The following is a 13351-nucleotide window of genomic DNA, read 5'->3' as shown; positions in this document are numbered from 1 at the left end:
AAAGAAACAGGATAAATGCCTGCTTTATACTGTTATGAATATCTCAGCTTGAAAAGATGGCCAGCAGCAGAATAAAGGATCAAGCAGGTATCTGGACTAAAAAGGCAGAGCAAATCTCACAACCCAGAAAACCAGACTGTAGATTGAGCGAGGTATTTTTGTTTTTCCTACAGCTTTGTGTTACTGTATTTTCACAAGGATGTAGCGCTCGTGAACTCCACTTGAAGCCTCTGTGCATTGACACTGCTTCTGGACAGTATTATCAACTGCCCAGCAGGTCTGAGAAAAGGATCAGCGTGAGGGAAGAAGGGAGAGAAGTCCTTTTTGGATTAAACACTTACCTATGTTCCTATTCCCAGGAGTAGTGTGCATATGGCTGTATTCAAATGTCTTTTGAGACCTGTGAAAGCACTGACTCAAGGTAGTTGAGTTCACCTGGGAGTAACACTGACATCTCTTCAATATGTACAAACTCTACAGCTTTATGCCCATTATAAAGTTTAATCAACATAAATGTCATAGCACGGCTGTCTTCTTCGACTAAATAAACCTTGTACTAGACTATAAGTCAGTCTCTGGAAATTTCAGAAAAAGCTCTATCAATTGATATTTTCTGTTGACAATCATAGTCTGAGCTTTTTTCATTGAGCCACCTTCTTGCTTATGCCCTATCAATGATGGTATCACAAATTTTTAAATCAATTTGCCATGTAAGAATGCTCTATATAACAGGAGAAATGTATTGCATGAGCATTTATTGGTTAGATCTGTCATACTGTGAAAAAAGAAAAAAATAAAACAGGAGCAAATAGATTATCTGGACCTTCCTTCAAACAAAGTGTCATATTCAGTGCTTTTTGCTGGAGTAAAGTTGAGAGTGAATGAGGGTAGGCAGCTGTGGCTAGTGTTCAGCTAGCCTGACTTACATTGTTCTAATAGTAAAAACTCTGAACAATAACTCAGAAATTCAAACTTCAGCTCTGCATTCTGTCTTTACCACCTAGTGCCACAATTTATTAGTGCAATTACAATACGGGGATACTTTAACGTGGGTGTCCTGCACTGACCTAGTCTTGAGTAGCGCTAACTCTAGAAGGGGACCACAGAGCTTGTTCAAGCAAAAGTTTCAGATGATTTTTAAAAGTGAGTAGGTAAAAACTAACAGCTTGTAGAAGCCAAAAACTGAAAACAGAGCCTCAGCTGCTGGGTGCTAGCTATCAGTGGAAAAGATGAGAGGGCTTGCATGCAACTGAGCGGTAGTGAGGATGTGCTGCAGGAGACCCTGTGGATCGGCTCATGTAGGGTCTAGGCAGACCTCAGGGTATATTGAGCAATAGGACATTTCATATGGTGATATCAAAACAGCTCCAATGCCAGAGCACTATTCAGGTGTCCTGGTTTTAATCTGCTACGGAGCTGATCTTACTCACATGGCAATTAGAAAATGTGCTTTTATCCCTCATAGCGATACACAGACAAGCAATTGCTACAGAGGCTTTGAAGTGCTTCTCTCTCCAGAGTTGCCCTTAGGTGTGACAGGGAGGAATCTGTATAGTGACACATCCACCCAGGAGGCACAGTAGTGACCTTACTGCCAGGCCTCTAGAGTGGGATGAATGCATTTCCACACTGAAATACTTATCCCCAGAGCACTTCCATACCCCATGTCCATGTACTCTTTTTTGCCACATCCAGACTTTCGGTAAAGATGAGCCATGGGTGTACATCATGCCCTTCTACCTCTTTGATTCCTTCAGAAGAAAGTTTTGGTATGTGTGTAGAGAGGGAGTCAGGTCACAGTCCTGGCCAGGTTGATGGGGTGTGCTGCAGGGTGTATCTGCCACACAGTTTGGGTTTAATCTATGTCTGGCATTGAAAACTACTACTGATGGGCTACTGATGGCTCCACAGTCCTATTGTTGCACCTCTGGCTGTTCTCCAGCTTAACTGCTCAAGATGCCTGTGAGTTCTGGGAATGGCACAAGTCATCCTCCGGTACAAATAGCCACAAGTTTAATTTCTTTTGGAAGTGGAGGAGGCAACATCTTCTTGACTCTCCATACCACCAACTCAAAGCATGACAATCATAAGCTAGACCCTAAAATTATTATATTATAAATAGTTTTATTCTGTGAACCTGTATAACACATAGATTTATTAAAGTTTTCAGGCTTTTATCTGCAACTAGAAAAGTTACAAACAATTTTTTGAAAATTAAAGCTGAAATTTGTTGGCAGTCTCTTCAGCCTCATAGCTGAAGCCGTGAAAAAACACTGAATGTCACAAGAATTGTAATAAATTTTTACCTGCTGGTAACATCATTTTTTGTACATGTATTTTCTCCACAATCCTGCACTGTCTGTGCATAATTGACAAACATGATCAGAAAGGATAAAATCAGCTATTACTGAACTGCTTCCTAACAGCCAGCTAGATTCAGCAAGCTTCCTACACAAAGTTTTTCTGTGTTCTAGGGCATTTTTTTAATGGTTTCATGAGGTGTGTATAAATATATATATGTATTTATGGAGCTGGACTGCATTCTTGCAAAATCACTGGCAAAAGTCCCATGGAGTTTCAAGGGAATGGGATCAGCACTTTAATGTTTTAATAGTTTTCTGACTTCTTATTGGCTAAGGGACAAGCTACAGTAAGCAGACTTTCTGTGAAGTTTAGAGTAAATTCTCTCTGCCTTTAATCAGAAAAAACCAAAACGTAGCTGGAGTCTAGCAAGCCTGGACACTTTAGTAGACTTCCCCACTTATTTGTAAGAAGATTCATGAAACAGTTGCACTCATAAAAGAAGATATTTTTACCTTTTTTTTTTTTTTTCACAGGAGAGGGTGATATAATTGATCTATAGTAGAGTGAAATAGCAGCATACTTGGGACAAATTTATTAGAATGGGCACAGTGACACTTTTTGTTCTCTGTTCCAGCATGGGACTCTGGTCCAGAATATCTCCTGCACCTGTCAGCTCTGTCATGATACTGTTTCTAGTGAAACAGGTAAGCTAATTCAATAATTAATAATGGACAGTATAAAAGTGGATTCCTATCACATAATATTTTAGCGGTCACAAACAGCATGTTTGTTTCAAAAATAGTTGATATAATAATTTATGTTTATTAAAAACTAGTCATGGAAAATGTTCACTGAGAAGCTATAGAGTTTTGTATTAGAACTCACTCTAGCTATGTCACTTAATGTGAATAAATTGTCAGTGAATAAATTGTGTTTACATCCATTTATACAGTCTCTTTTCATACCAATATTATTCAGTATTGAATTATATTTATTTTTCAATTTTCCTACCAGATATCAATACCATTGTGAATCATGTTTATTTTCTACTGGTTTTCCCCTGTTCTAAAATCAGCTTTGCTTTGTTTCCAGCACTCTTTTAGACTTTGACTTGCATGAGGGGTAAGCACCGAATCTCACATTTGTGAAATCTGGTGTTACTGGTTTCATTCTGCACCTCAGATTCTTATAGAAGCCTAGTAAATCTGTATGCGATTTCTACTTCTATTTCTTGTAGAGATTTATGAAACTATTCACTTTGATTTTTCTAAATCTAGAAAGAAATCTGAAATCTTGCTTCTTTGTCTATATTTTTGTCTATCTTTGTCTATATTGTCTTATAATTTGGAAGAGTTTTAGGTATTCAATATCTAAATATCTTAGTGTAATTCACTTCAAGGAAATTTTCACTTATGTTTCTATATCATCATTATTATTTATTAATAACAAACTTGATTTTGATAAATTAAAAATACTAAGATGTAGTAAATTTCAATTCATATGGATAAAATTAATATAGATTTGGGGTACATTTCTGTGAAAAAAAAGTGTACGTGAGTATGTGTAATTGACAGGCTTACTTTAAACTGAAAGTAATAAGGTATTTCTATCCATTTGTCCTCCATTTAGCTGGGTTACTAAGGAAGTGGGTTTGCATGTGTACGTGCTGTAGGGACCGTAATTGTGTTACTAGCTTTTTTATAAAGAAAAAGTTACCAGGAGACACATATTCTGATTTGGTTTTTTTTTAATAGAAAATATTCCTAGTGCTTTTGTATAATTCAAATCTAGAACTTCTCTTGCATAAATCAATATAGAAATAAAAGAAGTCAGGTTTGTGAGACATCTTAAATCTGTAGGACATCTTAACCAAAGCACTGGTTCCATCAATGCTAACAGAAAATCTCCCATTACTTCCATGACATCAAAACTTTACAAGACTAAATCACAGTGAATTACTTTGTCATAGTGATTTCTCTAACTAGTTTAAAGAAATGTGTTGTATTTATTTAAGTTTTATTTAATAAGAAAAATGTAAAGAGAAAACAATCATAAATCACTATATCCATATTTTATAGCAAACACCTGTACAAAAAATATCAATCAGAATAAACCAGGATTGTGACTGAAAGAATAAGTAAATATTTAAGTTCTTATTTCTAGTTTATACCTAAATTGAATTTTTCTTCTGTCTATAATAACATAGTCTGAATAAAGAGAAACAATTCATTTCACCATTAGCTTAGAATAAAAAATAAAAAGGGTGAAATCCTGATTATATTGTGGTCAGTTATGAAAAAAAAATTTAAACGGGTCTGTTTGCAACCTTAGAGATTTATTATTATAATCCACTTCCTAAGCAAGAGCTTCAGGCCGTGTTTTCTGCTGCATCCAACATATTTTTAAAAGCGGTGTCATCCTGGTGCACTTTGGGGGCTCTGAGCAAACCAAATGAATTGAGAAATCCTTCCAGGGAAGTTTGATTAAGTTTCAGTACGGGCGAACTTTGGTGCAAGCCGGGTTCCAGGCTTGCAGACTGAGGTCGTTCGTTCGCTACGAGTGAAACCTCATGTAGCCTGAAGTGAAGAAATGTCCAGTGCAGGGCAAAAGGTGGTGGACTTTCTGAGCTTCTGTCTTGCATATTGGGGTTTAATTTCTTCTGAGTCAGAAGTCTTGTTTAAATGCTACTGGCTGAATGTCAACTGGAACATAAACCTGAGATCAAATGCAGTGCTCAGCTGCATGTTGCCACTGTTTGAGATCATGGTAAATTTACCTGAAAGCTTGTACTTCCACTAGTGAGCAAGCATTGTATCTAAATTTTGATAGCACTGAGTAGCCCAAAACTTAGATCATAATAAAACCTCACTGCAATCTGTAATCTCAGACCCATGTCAGGTGCAAACAGCAACTTGACGGTTCTTTTCTGAATGCACCCACAAGAGTGGGCCTTCTCCCACATGTGACAAAAGGAGGAAAAGCCCCTGTGATCTCAGCAGTGACTGCTGTGCTTTTCACATTGATCCAGACTGCAGACCCTCCTCTTTCTGAGAGAACCTGCACCTCTCTCTGAAGAATAATAAGCAATATTGGTGTAAGATACAGAGGAAACCTGTCTCATTGATTTTTTCGTTGAATACTTTTCACTTAGTTAAACAGACATACAACATCAAGGTGTCCCACTTCCTTAATTTCCCCATCCTTCTTAAGGCTAGTGCTGTGCTCCCAGCCCACACAGTTTGCCTTCTCACTGGACAGTGAAAAGCTCTCTAGTGCACTCAATGCAGAAGAGCAATGACAGGATGCTCACTGCAGAAAACACTGAAGTCTTCTGTGTGGGGCACCTGCATCAGTCCCTTTCAAGCCAAGAAGTGAAAGAAAGTTCATTTTCCTCGTTGCAAGGCACTGCGAGCATTCTTCAGCCTTTTTCTACACATATGTCCTTATAGATTTTCTCCAGAGAGAGTAGAGACCACTGCAGATGGAACAGTCATATATGAACAGCAAGCTTGCTTTTTTTAGCTTCTTTTGGTAGTCCCTGTGTAAATAGGCGATGATCAATTCACAAGTTGCTGCCATTCAAGTCATCATGGTTTGCTGTTGAATATCTATTTATCATTTCATTGATAAGATAAATCTATGGGGATTTCTTAGTCTTTTAGTTTAATGATTAAGGCCACTCCAGCACTTTTCTTACAGCTTGCAAATTTATCACTCTCTCTCTTGAGGTATGACCATCAGAGTTAGTCATACTATGAAGGCAGAGTTGCACCAGGGACAAACACTACACATTAATACTACCTTTTACCCCTTTTCAACATCTACCCTTGTATGTACAACTCCAGAAATGTCAATAATCTCCTGTACTGCAACATCATCTAGATGTGGCTCACAGCACTTTATTTCTACAACTAAATATCAGTTCTCAGAAAGTCCTGGCATATATCCTCTAGCTGTGGCTTCTAGGAGTAAAATGTTGCATTAGGTCTTTCATGGAGGGCAAGAGACCAGCATGGCTGAGTCAAGACCTGCTGGTCAAACTAAAGGGCAAGACGGAAATGCACAGACAGTGGAAGCAGGGACAGGAATCCTGGGAAGAGTATAGGGACTCTGCCCAGTTGGGTGGGGTTGGAGTCAGGAAGGCCAAGGTACAGTTGGAGCTGAACTTGGAAAAGGATGCAAAGAGTAGTAAGAAGGGCTTCTACAGGTATGTCACCCAGAAAAGGAAGGTCAAGGAAAGCGTACCTCCCAAAATGAACAAGACTGGCAAACTGGTAACAATGGACGATGAAAAGACCGAGGCACACAGTCTCCACTGGCAACCTCTCTTCCCATGCCTCTCAAGTGGATGGACCACAGGGCAGGGACTCGGGGAGCAAAGTCCCTTCCACTGTAAGAGAAGATCAGGTTGGTGACCACCTGAGGAATCTGAATATACAGAAGCCTATGGGACCTGACACGATGCATCCCAAAGTCCTGAGGGAATTGGCTGCTGCAGTTGCCAAAACTCTCTCTATGATATTTGAAAAGTCATGGCAGTCAGGGGAAACATTGCACCCATTTTTAAAAATGTCGAAAGGAGGGCCCTGGGAACTACTGACCTGTCAGCATCACCTCTGTGCCTGGGAAGCTCATGGAACAGATCCTACTAGGAACTATGCTAAGGCACATGGAGGACAGGGAGGTGATTCAAGACAGCCAGCATGGCTTCACCAAGGGTAAGTCCATCTGACCAACCTATTGCCCTTCTATAATGGAATGACTACATCAGCGGACAACGGAAGAGCTATGGATGTCATCTGTCTAGACTTCTGTAAGGCCTTTGACATCGTCCCTCACAACATCCTTCTCTTTAAATTGGAGAGATACGAATTTGATGGGTGGACTGTTTGGTGGATGAGGAATTGGTTGAATGGCTGCATCCAGAGGGTCAATGGCTCAGTGTCCAGGTGGAGATTGGTGACTAGTACCTCGGGGTGGTGTACCACCTGGTACACCTGGTGGTGTACCTCGGGGGTCCGTATTGGGACCAGTATTATTTAGCATAGAATCATAGAATGGTTAGAGTTGGAAGGGATCTTAGAGATCATTGAGTTCCAACCCCCCTGCCATGGGCAGGGACACCTCCCACTAGACCAAGTTGCTCAAAGCCCCATCCAACCTGGCCTTGAACACTTCCAGGAATGGGGCATCCACAACTTCTCTGGGCAACCTGTCTCAGCACCCTACAACATCTACATGAATGACATAGGCAGCAGGATCGAGGGCACCCTCAGCAAGTTTGAAGACAACACAAAGCTGAGTGGTGTGGTTGGCACGCCTGAAGGACAGGATGCCATCCAGAGGGACCTGGACAAGCTTGAGAAGTGGGCCCATGTGAATCTCATGACGTTCAACAAAGCCAAGTGCAGGGTCCTGCACCTGGGTTGGGGAAGCCCTCAGTACTAATACAGGCTGGTAGATGAAAGGATGGAGAGCAGCCCTGAGAAGAAGGACTTGGGGGTACTGGTGGATGAAAAGCTGGACATGAGCTGGCAATGTAGTCACAGGCAACCTGTAAGCTGCATCAAAAGAATCCTTGGCTGCATCAAAAGAAACATGGTCAGCAGGTCAAGGGAGGTCATTCTGCCCCTCTACTCTCATGAGACGTCTCATGAGACATCCCTCTGCAGTGCTGCATCCAGCTCTGGGGTCCCCAACATCAAAGGACATGGACCTGTTGGAGTGGGGCCAGAGGAGGCCACAGAGATGATGCAAGGGCTGGAGCCCCTCTGCTGTGAGATCAGGCTGAGAGAATTGGGGGTTTTCAGCCTGGAGAAGAGAAGGCTCCAGGGAGACCTTAGAGCCACTTCCAGTCCCTAAAGGGGCTCCAGGAAAGCTGGGACAGGGCTCTTTATGAGGGATTGTAGTGATAGGACAATGGGTAATGGTTTAAAACTGAAAGAGGGGCGATTTAGATTAGATATTAGGAAAAAAATGTTTACCGTGAGGGTGGTGAGACACTGGGACAGGTTGCCCAGGTAGCCAAGAAGGCCAATGGCATCCTGGCCTGTATCAGGAATAGCATGGTCAGCAGGAGTAGGGAAGTGATCGTGCCTCTGTACTCGGCACTGGTGAGGCTTCACCTCGAGTGCTGTGTTCAGGTCTGGGGCTCTTTCTACAAGAAGGACATTGAGCTGCTGGAGGGTGTCCAGAGGAGAGCCACCAAGCTGGTGAGGGGTCGAGAGAACAAGTCATACGAGGAGACGCTGAGGCAACTGGGCATGTTTAGTTTGGAGAAGAGGAGGCTGAGGGGAGACCTCATTGCCCTCTACAACTCCCTGAAAGGAGGGTGTAGAGAGGTGGGTGTTGGCCTCTTCTCCCAAGGGAATAATGACAGGACCAGAGGAAATGGTCTGAAGTTGGGGCAGGGGAGGTTTAGATTAGATATTAGGAAGAATGACTTTACTGAGAGAGTGGTCAGGCCCTGGAACAGCCTGCCCAGGGAGGTGGTGGAGTCGCCATCCCTGGAGTTATTTAAGAAATGTGTAGATGTGGCACTTCAGGGCATGCTCTAGTGGCCGAGATTGTTGGTTTGTGTCTGTTTGTGGGTGGGTGTGGTGTGTGGTTGTGGGTGTTTGTTTTGTGTGGGTTTTTGTTTTTGTTTTGGTTTTGGTGTTTGGTTTTAGGTTTTTCTGTTGTTGTTTTTGTTTGTTTGTTTTTCTTTTGTGGTTGGACTTGATGATCTCAAAGGTCCCTTCCAACCAAGAAGATTCTGTGATTCTATGTTACGTGCCCCACCCCTGTAAACGTTGAAGGTCAGGTTGGACGGGGCTCTGAACAACATGATCCAGTTGAAGATGTCCCTGCTCACTGGAGGGAGGTTGAGCTAGGTGAGGTTTACAGGCCCCTTCCAACCCAAACTGTTCTATGATTCTGTCTAAATGGCCCTTATTCACAGGTTGTTGTCTGCTCCCCTGTTAATTTCCAAACATTTCCACATTTTTTTGATTAATAATTTATTTTATATGTTCTTTTAACTACAATTCAAATTAACTTTTGAAGTCAGCTGACAGCTCAACTTTTTTTTGTCAGGTGCAGCTCTGGTTATATATAGACTTGATTTGGGTTTTTTCATCAGACATTTTTTCATCAGACATTTTTTCATCAGACATTTTTTTCTTATGACAGAAAATCAAGCATCGCACAGATATTTACACCAGTAGTGACCCAGTATTGGCTATCTGACTTTGCCTACAACTTTGCAGAAACAGGCAATTACATAAGGAAACGATGTGAAGCTGCCATTTATGCTTAAACTGCTCGTCACTCTTGTTGAGTGGGCTTCTTTGTGACTCTGTAACAGCCTCGTCTCCAGGAATGGAACCAAACAAACAGCCAGGTAGCCGCTGTGAGGCATTACTTGTATTTCCTTGGCTGTTTAATGCATTTGTTTATTAGAAACTGAAGTGTTATCCCTTAAATCAAGCAGTCTTTTCTACAAATGCGTCATCTCCATCTCTTTGCCTCTTCAAATGAGGTTCACTGACACAGGAGTGTCTGAAGAATCTCCCCTGGCTCCCAGAATTTTGAAGCTTACATGAGGAAAATGTCAAGATGATTTTTATTTTGGAAACATGCATTCCTTTCTCATGGCTGCTGTAAATATTCTCTCCTTATCTTCCAAGCCCATCAGAGGAAGAATAATTATAGTCTTTCTGCTCCCTGGAATTTAAAGTAGGGTGTCTGGAAATTAGCTGAGAGACTAAAAGCAGAGTATTGGGCAGGCAACATTTTATACAGCAAAAACATGCATGAAAGAATGGTCTCATATAACAATAGTTGCTACTGTTCTTGTTTTGAAAGTAAATAAATTTGATTTTCTATATTTTTCCAATAATGAAAAAGATACAGGTGAAGTTCACAGCCATACATTGTCCTGGTTATTTCTCTCTTGACACAACACCAAGCCCAGACAAGTTCAGGGCAACCACACATGTGTGAAAGGTGGTTTCCAAAAGGGTGTAGTCCAGACAAAAGGAAATTTATTTTCCCTGGAGAGCTGAAAAGCATCCTTTGATATAAGGATTGTTACTTTTTAGAAAATTTATATTTAGTCTACTCTCCAAAATTTGGTCGTTACAATTGGTAACATTTTCAACCAGTAGTGAATTTTTCATTTTGGTGACTTACAGTGACAATGTTTTTTGACTACTTGTCCACCTTCCAAAGCCCTGGTTTCAGGACACCAGCTGGCATATTACACAGAGACTGCTTAGGCTGATGTTCTTTTCCCTGGATAAATAATGATCAAGTCATCACACTGATATTGAACTGCTTTGCTCCTAATTGGGCATTTCTTCAACAGCCCAAATCCAACATGTCACCAAGTAATTTTGCATTTAACTCTTATTTTTAGCCATTCCTTTCCTAAACAGTAATTATCAACTATGGCCGTCTTAAAGGCCTCTGCAGCCAGAGTGTTGTGTGATAAAGATGTGTCAAAAAGACGGATATTTACAGAGAGCAAGTTAATATATTAGAGTCCCTTCAGGGCAATTGCAACCCTTACACTGATAAGGTGTATCCTAAAAACATCAGTCACTATATATAAAATCATTAATAAAATCTGTCTATAGTTGGTAATTATTTTTTTTTTAACAGCAAAGCAGATTTTATATAGGAGTAATTTTATCAGTGGAGACAAATTTAATTCTCTCCCTTGTGCTAGAAACTGTTGATCTACATGCCTGATCTCACCCTTTGATCTACTTCTCTTTCCTTTCTGCTTATCTGCTTCCTAGTGTCAAGGGAGTGACTCAAGGTCAGCATGTCCAAGCAGAGCTCCTAAGCCCCTTCTCTCATTCCCTTTTCAAACACCACTGACAACTCCCTCAACCTCTGTGTTTTTTAACTTGTATTTCTGCAGACACCATGCCATCCATGTCTTATAAATGCAACAATCCTCTCCCATAAAACCTGCCAGGATCTGTCCATCAGAGCAAGCACTTAGACGCTGACACACTTTTTTGCTTCATTTGTGTTTTCGGCCTATCTTCACATGAAGTGATAAATTCGGTAGGACCCTGTGGACTGAGGGTGGATTGTTCTTGCTTTTAGGAGCAGCTAGACATGTTTGTGGACAGAAGCTTCCAGAACACAGCACAGGGTGAACAGGCAAAGAGAAAGGGTCAGAGCAAGGAGTTGGGAGCCCGCAGCATAGTAGCAGCCAAGAGGAGCAGGCAGCTTTTGTAATTACATCATGGTTGATTTCCAGACACTAGAGGGGACTCTGCAGAATCCGCTCTCTTCAGGGCTACACTAATAAATGGGGACATTGCTCTTGAAATGCTTTTATTTCTATTCTTTCTAAATAGGTCACACCAATGCAATTGTTCCAGATCATATTCTCTCCAGAAATCAAGCTTTTCGGATTTTAAAGAAAGTCTTGATCTTCTCTGGGGTTGTCACTATAACAGAAAGGCCTAGGCAAAACCAGCTTTGAAAATACCTTTAAAAAAAAAAGAAAATAAATGTACCTACAAAAGCTCAGGACATAAAAATCCATTTGTGTGAGATGTTTATATGTAGAAAATTTTGGCATGGATAAAAATAATGCTCCATTTCATTATGTGAGAAATCTTGAGGGCAAAAACTCTTCTCCCATATGCATACAAGAGGACAGCATAACTGTATCCTTTCCAGGCAAAAAGGGCAACATAGTTGGTGCAGAAGGGCAAGTAAAACCAAGATTTACAATTGTGATTTCTCAAAAAAAAAAAAAGAGGAAAAGAAAGATGTCTATGGCATGGTTGCAGTTGTTGGAGAAAGAAGTGGTCTTTGAAGTGCTGGGCAGGAGTACAGAATGTGCTGGAGAAAAGGTGTTAGTAGCTAAATAGTATTGCTTATTCATTACCCTTTTACTCAATTTTTTACTGTACTATTCAACCAGGTGTGCTTGATTATCTTTACAAATATTCTAAAAATATCAATCAGTCATCAAAATTATCAATCAGATTCCTAAATCAATCTAGCAGAAACTTAAATACATGAGAAATATTAACTAACCTTGGCATAAATTGACTGTAAAAGCCTGGAATGACTGTAAAATTTGTGAATATAAGCATCCATTTTCTACAGTGGAGGAATGAAATTACAATGGTTTTGGTGCACCTTCACAGGTCCTAGCAATTAAATATCTGTATGGATTTTTTAAAAGGGACTTTACACAAGTTGAATAGATTTCTGTGGTAATACAGCACCACGGCAATACAGTTCTTGCTCAGGCAAAGACAGCAACTGAAGAAATTTCACTAATAGTTTCCTGGAGAAGGAAGGGGTCTGTCTTTATCTCCCTGCTTACCTACTATTCCTCCATTCTCTCCTCTCTTCTCCTATTAATTTCTTCTAATAGAATGAAACCTGCCACTAAAAGACCGTGTAGTTCTAACCAATTTTCCTTGTGTTCAGTATTTTCACTCACAGGCCAAAGGATCTCTGCTGAAAAAAACCACTACTAGATGGAACAAATATAAACAAGAATGCTTGAAAATGCTTCAGGAATCAACTGTTGATACCGGTAAGGAAACAAACAGCGCAATTAGTCAATGTGTTAAGTAGCATTGATGAATGTACAAATATTCTTTTACCTGCTTTGCAAAAGTGTTTGCCTGTTTATACGTTCTAAGTGTAGAACAAGCATCTGTAACGAGACATGTAAACATGCAATCATGAAGTTAATGGCTCTCTTTGTCCTGAAACATGTTAGGTTCCTATATATAAAACTAGATCATATACAAAAGTGAAGCATTGAACAGCTGGTGCTGAGCTACCACTATCGTGCAGCACTGAGTGCCTGGTCAAGAGGTAGCTGCTACCCATTATTAGTAAGAATCATGTCCTTTGTATGAAGGATACCAGTTTTCACTTTCTTTTTCAGCCTGAATGAAATCAAACACAAATTCCTGGAAATTAGGCTAACTTCAGGAGAACAGATCATCCAGGGAAAAGAAGATGTTTCCCATTTCTGTACTTTAGAAACTGAGCCATGGCAGTCAAGAGCCCAAAA

The 13351-nt window shown here is 40.5% G+C and overlaps 1 protein-coding gene across 1 annotated transcript in view; it reads left to right on the top strand.

The window, feature by feature from the left end:
- Positions 1-2903: 2903 nt before the first annotated feature.
- Positions 2904-13351, top strand: part of GLP2R (glucagon like peptide 2 receptor) — a 44025-nt gene continuing 33577 nt past the window's right edge. The window contains exons 1-2 of the mRNA XM_074160112.1: positions 2904-3008; positions 12769-12862. Of these exons, the coding sequence (XP_074016213.1) occupies positions 2904-3008; positions 12769-12862 (199 nt within the window). The remainder of the gene's footprint in view (positions 3009-12768; positions 12863-13351) is intronic.

This window comes from Numenius arquata, chromosome 17, assembly GCF_964106895.1.
Source record: "Numenius arquata chromosome 17, bNumArq3.hap1.1, whole genome shotgun sequence".
In the NCBI taxonomy this organism is placed as follows: Eukaryota; Metazoa; Chordata; class Aves; order Charadriiformes; family Scolopacidae; genus Numenius; species Numenius arquata.
The sequence above is the reverse complement of the archived record's forward strand: the minus strand, read 5'-3'. Positions and strand labels throughout refer to the sequence as shown.